General features: G+C 43.1%; 1 protein-coding gene across 1 annotated transcript in view; it reads right to left on the reverse strand.

Annotated features, from left to right (window-relative positions):
- Selenoi (selenoprotein I) overlaps nucleotides 1–10097 on the reverse strand; it is a 35330-nt gene extending 25233 nt beyond the window's left edge. The window contains exon 1 of the mRNA XM_028782933.1: nucleotides 9943–10097. Coding sequence (XP_028638766.1) covers nucleotides 9943–9999 — 57 coding nt within the window. The 5' untranslated portion in view covers nucleotides 10000–10097. The remainder of the gene's footprint in view (nucleotides 1–9942) is intronic.
- Between the last annotated feature and the right edge of the window lie 230 nt (nucleotides 10098–10327).

Genomic DNA, 10327 nt, shown 5'->3' on the forward strand with positions numbered 1-10327 from the left:
CTCTCTCTCTCTCTCTCTCTCTCTCTCTCTCTCTCTCTCTCTCTCTCCAGACCAGGCTGGCTTCAACTCACAGAGATCTGCCTGCCTCTGCCCCCTGAGTGCTGGAATTAAAGATGTTCCCCATCATGTCCAAGGGTTGCAAGATAGTTCTTAATGAGATTTCAGTATAAATTAAAATTACTTCCATCACTTAAGCACAGCATATAATACAAAAGGTCCCAATTGTTAAAAACTATTGTTTAAAAAAAATTCAAACAGCTGTCTTCCATATACAAAGTTGGGACTCAGCGCCTGAACAGAAAGAAAAAGGTAGACAGCACATTAAGTTTTGATCTTTTATACTTCCAGCACACAGTATGTGCTCAATAAACACATATGAAGTCTGTTCATATGAACAAGTACATCTATCAAGTACCCTGTGTAGTCACTGGAAGATCAACGCATTAGCCTGTCAGCAAATACTATAAAGTAGATATAATAGTGTTAATTGCCATTTGACAGAAATCTAGAATCACCTGAGCCTCTCTCTGAACATGTGGGAATTATGTTATATAAGGTGGGAAAGCCATCTAACTGTGGGCCTGGGCAGGGAATCCTGGACTCTATGTAGAGTAGAGAAAGATAGCCTTGAGAGTGCTCATCCCTCCTTTTCCTGGGAATGGCTCTGAGGTGAGCCACTGCTTCATACCCCTGCTGCCTTGACTGCTCCGCCATGGACCATGAGGAAAAAGAAATTCTTTCTCCTTTAAGTTGCTTTGTCAAGTATTCTATCCTAGCAACAGGGAAAGAAACTAAAGTAAGGATTATCTGTCCCAATCTTACAGATAAGGAGGCTATAAAATGGGAAGGTCGAAGTTATAAACCATGAGTCCAGTAAGACTGTCATCTTAGAACACTCCAGTGAAACTCATCACTTTGCTTTAAGCCGGACTATACACTATCATGATCCAACCATTAACTCCTAGAGCTGCACCCAACCCCTTTGGGAGTGAATGACACTTTGACAGATATCCTGCATACCAGACATTTACATTACAATTCGTAACATAACAAAATTATAGTTATGAAGTAGCAATGAAATAATTTAATTTTATGGTTGAGTCAGCATGACGTGACAAACTGTATTAAAGGGTTACAGCATTAGGAAGTTGAGAACCACTGTCCTAGATTCAGTGCACTAAAACTGCAACCTCTCCCAGTATAGATTTTTTTCTTCCCCAATATAGGGAACATGCATCTCACAATGACTCCCAGTGAGTTACCCACTTCTATGCCCTTAATGGTTCATTCTGCTTCCCGAGGGTAGAACCAACAGAACACAGCAAAGATGATGGATCTCACTGTTTTTTCTAAGATGTATCATAGAGCACAAGTGTGAAGGCCAGAAGTCAACCTCTGGTGCTATGCCTCCAGAACCATCCTTTTTTGTTGTTTTGAGATAGTCTCTACAGGAACCTGGCTGGCTCACTGACGAGGCTAAGAAGGATGGCTAGTGAGCCCCAGGAACCCATCTATCTCTGCCTCCTCAATACCAAGGTTACAATCATGTACGGCCATGCCCAGCTTTCTTAATTGAGTTCTGGGAATCTAAACTTACATCTTCATGAATTTCCTTAACTATCTTCCCAGATTAAGAACAGATATGCTCACGCCTTTAATCCCAGCACTTGGGAGGCAGAGGCAGGTGGATTTCTGTGTTCGAGGCCAGCCTGATCTACCGTGTGAGTTCCAGGACAGCCAGGGCTACACAGAGAAGCCCTGTCTCGAAAAACCAAAAAAAAAAAAAAAGAACAGATATGCTGAAGCCTGATGCACATTCTCAGTACCTAGGAGGCAGAAGCAGAAAGATTTCTAGTAAGAGGCTGGCCTGAGCAACCTTAAAAAAAAAAAACAAAGCTAGGGATCTATCTCAGCAGAGGAGCACTTGGCTAGTGTAGACAAGTCTCTGGATTTGACCTTCAGCACCACAAAGGAAAAAGAAAAGTTACAGCTATTTGATATTTGAAAGCTAACGTATACATTTTAGAGTAAGATAACTTCTCTTTCACATCCATTTCTTGTAATATAATTGACCATTTCCTTGATGCGGGACAGTTCTCAAAGTGTGGGTCTCAAACTGGACACAACTTATTAGCGCCAATCAGATCCACAAGCATCAAGGTCCCAGGAATGGGACCAGGGGCACACCTGGCCTGAATCTGCCTGTGAGCAAACCCTTCTGCAGGGTTTCCTGAGCTGAATAAGGCACCATCAGGAATTCAGTGGCAACACAGACACTTCCTAGGGGTAACTCCAAACATTACATTGTAAGCAAGAGGCAAAGTATAATAAGGTTTCTAGAAATAAATCATTAAGTATCCATTAGAAGGTTACTAAATGCAAGAAACAAAGCACTGTGCCACAACTAAGATCCAAAAACACCAACTCTAAACTCCAAAGCCTTTTAAGAGAAACAGAAGGTTATTAACCCCAAACAGAAACAAAGTTTCTTATATTCTCTTTATGACTATGAGGCTTTAAGAACCACACCCACAAATATGACTCAAAGATTTCATTTCAGTGAGTACAGCCATTTTATATCTGCTAATAAGCCAGAGCAGACAGGAGAATCTCAGTCAGGAGAGACACACAGCCATGATGACAAGTGGGTCCACCTCAGTAAGGGAAACAGAACTACTTGTTGAAGAATGTGGATATCAAGCACATGATAGATACATAAAGCCCCATGAAGATTCTTACATTGGAAAGTCATAGTTGAGAAAAAAATACTTAATACTGCCAGTTGTATTATGTCTATAAAGCCAGGAAGAAGCTTGAGAAAGACTGCTGAACCAAGGAATGCTTTGACACATGCCGATAGTCCCAGCACTTGGGAAATGGGCTGACCTTTCCACATCCATAATTAATCATGAAAATGCCCTAGAGATCTTTGCCTACAGGCCAATCAGATGAAACATTTCCCCATTTGAGGCTAACTCTTCCTAGATGACTCTAGTTTTGTGTCAAGTTGACAAAAACTAACCAGCACAAAGAGGTTTGTGTGTAGCTTGGGACCCTGAAACCCTGCGTTTTTAAAACAGGTATCATGTACTCTAAGCTGGGCTCCTGAGATCCTCCTACCTCTGCCTACCAAGTGCTGAAATTAAAGGAATGTGCTACCATGCTTCAATATATTTGTTCTGGAATTGGAAATATACTTCAGTTTATAAAGTGCACAAGGACCTGAGTTCGATTCCCAACACCCATATAAGAAAGCTAGGCAGAACAAAACACAAATGTTATCTGGTGTAACCTCAGGGTGGGATGAGAGGGTGTCTTTGTATGTTACATCCTTCTTAATGTTACAAGCAGGGACACATGAACAGCAGGTTTTATTTTTTTCATTTACCTAACACTAAGCACTATACACTGAGTACTTGACAAATTTTAACTCATTCAACTTTGAAAATGATCCTGTGAAGTAAGACCTATCAAACTCACAGATGAGAAAAGCTAGCGATCAGACTGCCTGATAATGATCCACACAACAGGATGTACGTACTTTTTACTTAAATATAACTCCCAAACTGTTTAACAAAAACATTTTCATTCTCAGAGCTGTGAATGAGATATCCCTTTTATCCAGTTTCACTTTCTGTGTCTTTGGTCAACTGTAGAAATTATTAAATGAAAAATCCAAGAAATAAACAATTCATAAGTTTTAAAATTTAATGCTTATTCAGAGTATCAATGAAATCCTGTCCCTGCCCAGAGAGGTAGAGATGTGTCCCATTATCCTGCACATCCACGTCATACAGACTACCACCCATTCAGTAGGGGCCAAGAATTACATTGTTTCCCTTCAAATCTCATTCCCCAAAGCCTATGTCACTCACCTCACTCAGCTCACCACTAGCCACTGTGGTCATGAGAAGACTATGGTAAGTATTTTGACAAAGATCAAGAGAGACCATGTTAATAGAACTTTATTAGAATATACTGTTACTGTTATTAATCTCTTGCTGTGTCTAAGTTACAAATTAAACTTTATCATAGACTTGCTTGTATCTGTAGCAAAATTACATGACATACAAAATTCTGTGTTACCTCAAGGTTCAAGTATCCACTAAGTGTTCTGGAATATATCCCCTGCAGATACGGGACTACAAGACTCAACTGAATACACTACTAGCAATATAAGCCCACCTGTGCCAGCTCTGGTTCCCACTGTCCATTTTCTCATCTGCAAACCATTAGATACATATCCAGTTAAGCACACGACTAAAGGTTATTACTCCAGTCTTACAGATCTTGTGCATAACAGCCAGTACCAATGCAGAACAGCTTACACTTCGTTCCTAGGTTTAAGAGATGGCATAGCATGAAGAACACAAACTCTAAATCCAAGTGCCTGGTGTCAAACCTCAGCCCATTGTACTGTGGTAGAGCCTTGGGTGTTTCTCCACACAGCACTTAAATACAAGCAATTTTTCTCCCTCTCCTACTGAGTCTCTCTCCCCTGCACCAGATAAAACTTCCCTATCCACCCTCCTTTTGTCTCTTCAGAAGGACTCCTTTCTCTTCTAACTTCAAGATATAATTCGAGAGATATTTGAAAGGGAAAGGAGGAAGGAGGGAAAGAGGAAGGAAGGAGAAAGGCAATGAGTAAACTTGAGACATGGTCTTGCTATGCTGCCCTGGTGGCTTTATTTCCAGTCTCAGCTTCCCGAGTGCTGCAGTCACATGGATACCTCGTCACACTTGGCAACTGTATACCTTTACCTAAAACCCCCAGAGCATTCCCAAGGCTTATGAATGTACTCACCAGGAGTAATTTCTGCAGGCAACTGAGGTACCACTGATGCTGGGTTATTCTTGAGTAACAGCTGACAGCTGGGTCTCACTGTATTTACACATACGATTACACTGCAGCCAGTCCACAGTCCCAGTAAACAGAAATCAAAGCCAGTAATTTCTCATAGCATTTCTACTGAGGCTCATGAAGCATCCTAGTCTTTGAAATTACAGAAACTGCCTCTATCAGAGGACAACTCATTCACAAACTATAGTTGGTGTTTTGTTTCCTTGTTTTTTTTTTTTTCTTTTCTTTTTTTTTTGAATCAAAGTCTTGTTATGTAGCCTATGCTGACCTTAAATTCTTGCTAATCCTGCCTTTGCCTTTGGAGTGCTGAGATTTTAGGCATGTGTTACAATGCCCAGCATGATGGGTCTTTAGAACAAGAAGTTTTGTTTTAATCCTAAACCATGAACTATACTTTCACATGTCCCCATCTAACAAGAAATGCCCTACCCAAAAACTTACTATAAAGTCATAGGGCCTGTCAGCTACCTAAGACTTTGAAACTAGATTGGTCTCCAAGAGACCCAATTACAACACACACACACACACACACACACACACACACACACACACACACGAGCAAGGGGGGGGGAGAGGAAGAGAGATACACACAGAGACATAAAGAGCGGAAATTTTAAAAAGAACTTTAAAGCATTAGAGTATGGTACTTCACAAACCCTGCCTCACATGACAGCTAGTCTACCTACCTACCAGATCCCAGATCATCCCTGGGCTTCTCCACACCTTTTGTGTGTTCTACCCTGCCCCCAATACACTGCTCACCAAATTCTGTCAGTCTTAAATGAGGGAATGATCAAATGAGGGAGAAGATCAAATGAACAAAGAAGATGCATATGAGATACATGGACAGGAGGAAAATGGCAAACTGGAAAGCACTGTTATTTATTTATTTATGATATTTGGAGGTTTTTCCATTGTGTTCTTGTTGTTTGAGACTTAAGTCTCACACTGCCGAGGATGGTCTAAAACTTGCTGCCCTTGATCTTCCTGTCATCACCTCAAAAATGTCAGAGTCATGGAAGCATCTGCCTCCTCTGTACCCATGTACTTTAAAAACAAACAAACAAAAAAGACAGAGTTTCACTATGTATTCTTGATTATCCTGGAACTCACTCTGTACATCAGGCTGGCCTCTCTGGTGCCTGGATTACAGATGTGTGCAATCATACATCTTTTTAAAAGAAGTTGAGCAGCACTCACCCTGAACTGTGAGAGGAATCTCAAGGGCAGTGTTGTACAATTTTCTGAAAGAGTGTCCAGAAATATGGACTTTTATGGGAAAGATTAATTTCTAAACAAAGTAAGGGTCAAATTCAAATGTACCTACTAGATACATTCAGTATGAGTTTTCAAGTTATAACCTCTATTTTCAGAATCTCCTCTCCTTTGTTAGGTGTTGTAGCTCATGTCTATAACCCTAGAACAAGGCAGACTGAGGCAGGAAGATCAGAAGTTGGAGGTTAGCTGTGCTACAGATTAAGACTGTCAAAGAGAAAAAAGGAGGGAGGGAAAGAAAGAGGATCTCTGCTCCCTTGGTGGACACAGTGGTACCAGGCCTGTCATCTCAACATTCTGGATACAGAAGCAAGAGATCTGTGAACTTCAGGCACAGTGGGACAGACACAGATACACAGACACAGGATCTCTATTCCCTCTTTTCTGTCCCCACTGCCATAATATTCAGGTCTTCAACATTTCCTAGGCAGAAACTGACTGACTGATAGATTGATTGACTGGCATCAGAATCACTTACTTGGTAGGGAGTAACCACCGCCTAACAATACCCCCCCCAATGATTCTGATGCCAATAAATGTGGGCCACAGACACTAACCTACAGAACACGATTACTCCCACTCTGCTAGGGGCCTGTCTTCCTCTCCAGTCTCACCTGCCATGCATGCCACCATTATACTCAAGCACCTTATTTTATGAGTCTCAGAAATCCTCTCAGGCTTGTCTCTGCATCTCATGACAAGATACCTTTCCCTTCTTCATTCTCTCTACTCAGTTTTCATCTTTCCAGCCTGGCCTTGCCTTCACTTCCATCACCTTGGAAGTCTTCCTTAGGTATAACATCCAGTCTCACCCCATCAGTGTGCTGCCTCCTGGCCTTTTCCACAGCACCTAGAACTTCAATCCATACTCACTAATTATAAAGGTTTGTTTACTCATCCCTATCTGCCACCAGACTAGGCTCTTTGAAGTCAGGAGTTTCATCTTAGCTTAATCTTGCAACCCCAGTGCTGTGCCTAACAAGCAGATCTTCCATAAATGCTTGCTAAATAAATAAAATTACACAGTATGACCCAGTGAGACCGAAGGCCAGTTTGGATTCTGGTTCTCTGGCATTGCTATCAAGATGCAAATCAAATCTCTCTTTAAAGCTCAACTCTAACAGTAATAAATTCACAAAAGCTACAATTCCTGTATCAGGTTGTTGTCATCAGCCACATTCATTAACTACCCAACAGCAGAAACCAGTTCCTGAAATTCTACTCTTGAAACTAAACAAAGTACTTAACTCTTTCCCCTCTAAAGCAAAAGGATACAATGTGACACTAGCTGCAACACTGTAAATGAAAACTGTGCCTTCCCTCAGTCTGACTAAGCAAACCACACCAGTTTAACCCATTAAAATATGGAGTCCTTCAGCAGTAAGTATCTGTCCATTATGAACAAGAGGAATATGGAAAAGCAGCGAGGAGAGAAGTGACGACCCTCCTGAAGGTGGAATACTTCAGCACAGCTGTCTGAGCTCCTTATTAAGCAATGGAGCAGAATAACTGCACTTCTAAATTAGCTCATCATATTCAAAATGAAAATTCAAAAGAAGCCTTCCAGCATCCCCGAGTAGAGCTCCTTTTACCAGACCTAATTAAAATACCTTCTATCCTTTTCCATTTTCATTCCTTCAGTATGTACGGGGCATCTCTTCAGCCCAGGATGCTGTGGAGACACTGATCCTGTTGAATGAGATGGCTGTCAGCCCTGCCCACTTAGCGCTCCTGTCCTAACACACAAGTAATTATTAAACTAACTACTGAATAGGACTGTGTTAGGCGCTTCACCAGAAGACATAAATATTAAGAGAGTATATAAAACTGATCCACCCCAGGCTATCTTCTGTACTGGAAATCACCCCTTTCTTACTACAGAAACCTCATTACCTCTGTGTGCACCCCTCTCAGCAGCTACTCTATGCAAGTGCCAGGTTCCCACATGTAGCTCTCAAATGTACCTCTAGGGAAGATAGAGAAATTAAACTGGTTCAAAAGTAATTTTTTCCACCAGCTGTTATTTTTCTTTTGCTCTGTTATAAAAGGTCACACCCGAGAATAAAAGCCTCTTTAAGTATTTTGATTGCATGCTTGGGGGTGGTGTCTTAATTCGTTATAAAGCGTACTGTTATAAAGCGTACTCTCTGAAGACCACACAATGAGAAAACAATGAGAAAGAAAGGATCTCTGTGTGCAATTCACATGCCAACAAAACTGACCACACAGATTTTTCCCTTTGGATGCCTGATTCACTCTTTTAAAATGGATGTGGTGTGGCAGCAGACAGCCTTCTACCAGAATGTTAAGGCTAAACATTTGTATTTGATTTTGGATTCCTCCTCCCAAAAAAACCTCACTGTAACTAGAATAACATCAACAAACTATTTTAGTGAACACTGGGGCGATTGCTAAATTGACCTTTGTTTTCCAGGATGATAGGAAACCCGTTGTCAAACACAGAAGCGGAATCAGATAAGGGATAGTCACAGAAAACAACACTGAGATGTCTGATAAAATAGGACTCCTATCTAGCTGAAACTATAAACCCAGAGAAGACTGTAAGGAAAACAAGGTTCACTAAATAAAACTGCTATTTTATAAAAGTTTGCTCTAAAATTCAAAAGAAAATGTTTTGGCTGCCAATCTTTGCAGTGCAGCACAGATAATCAAGAGGGCGGTGCGGACACACAGGAGGTATCTGGGTTAACAGCCTTCTGACCTAAGTTACTAAGAGAGCGCTGCAATTTCTTCCCAGTTATAGTTTTAAGACAAGTCACCACCTTAATTCAGAATGGTATGGTCCAACATTGCTTCAAAGAAGAATATCCTAGAGCCTTCTAAAACCCCTGGGGCTTTTTTTCTATTCCAGTTAAACAAAATGAAGATTTTTTCCCCCAAATATTAATTCATTGCACAAATGTTTGCTGGATGACTACTGCCCATGGGACCAGCATCGTCATTTGGACATTCTATTCGACACGCACACTACTTTCATAGAGGAACAGATTGCCCTCCGGAAAGGCTTAGCAAAGATGAGACACTAAATCTCATTATTTCACGTTAAGATGCCTGGATGGCCAGTAGCCTGGATGGGACTACTAAATCTGGATGAAACCCACCAGCATTTCCTGGGAGCTCATACCGTGCCGGACGCTCTTCAACCCCTTCCAATATACTAAGCACGACAGAAACTCACACTTAGGCTAAAGAGCCTAAAAGTGAGGCTGAGTGGAGTTTCTATGTACTCGAAAGCCCGCGCGCTCTTTGCACTATACAGTTCCTTCTAGTGCACTACGTCTTAACCTGCAGCGCCAGCGCTAGCAGCCTCAGTGAAAGCCTTTTTCCAGGGATAGGGTGGGGTGCATCTGCACTAAGGCCTGGAGAAGTCACTTCCCTCCCTTAGCATCCGCTAAAAGACCATCCAGATCTCTTAAGTTGTAAGCACTGAGAGACAAGTGGGAAGTTCATTCAAACGAAGACCAAAAGAAGGGAAAGACGCCCTCTCTGGGAAAGGCTAAAAACACGCCGCAGTGACAAGTAATAAGGAAAAGGAAAGAAAGGAATTTCTTCACCCCACTCTCTAAGGAAAAGGCAGTCTCCCGCGGGGTGCCGAGACCGGGCGGCGGGCCTAGGATGCTCCCAGCTCCCAGACCGCGTGCCCCCCCCAGGATCCCCTTCAACAACACCCGCCGGCGCGCCACGCGGCAAGGCACAAGGTGACACGGACCGCGCCGGCCCCTCAGCAGCCAGGGCGCGGCCGGGGCGCGAGGGAGAGGGGCGACCGCCAGCTCGCCTACTCCTACCTTGTACTTGTCAAAGCCCGCCAGCTGCTCTGGGCTCACGTATTCGTAGCCAGCCATGACGATCCGAAAACTGAACGCCCACTCCGCAGCGGCAGCGACACTGCGCGACAGGGCAATGAAACAGGAGCAGCACACGGCGCTGTGCACAGCTAGGAAAGCCTGGGCTGGTAAAGAAGGTAGAGGACCGCTCCGCCCACCGCGCACGCGTAGCCCGCCCAGTGCGCAAGCGCAGCCCCCGCGGCTCCCGCGGCTCGGGACACCGCCCCTCAAACGGCCCGCCCCCGGCACCACCTCCACCCAATCGGCACGGGCTGGCCATCTCCAAGTCCCGCCCCCCCACTGTCTTCGTCGCTTCATTTGCCAGAGTCAAAATAGGTGAACTGAA

The sequence above is a fragment of the Grammomys surdaster genome, unplaced genomic scaffold, assembly GCF_004785775.1.
Source record: "Grammomys surdaster isolate TR1022 unplaced genomic scaffold, NIH_TR_1.0 946, whole genome shotgun sequence".
NCBI classification, from domain to species: domain Eukaryota; kingdom Metazoa; phylum Chordata; class Mammalia; order Rodentia; family Muridae; genus Grammomys; species Grammomys surdaster.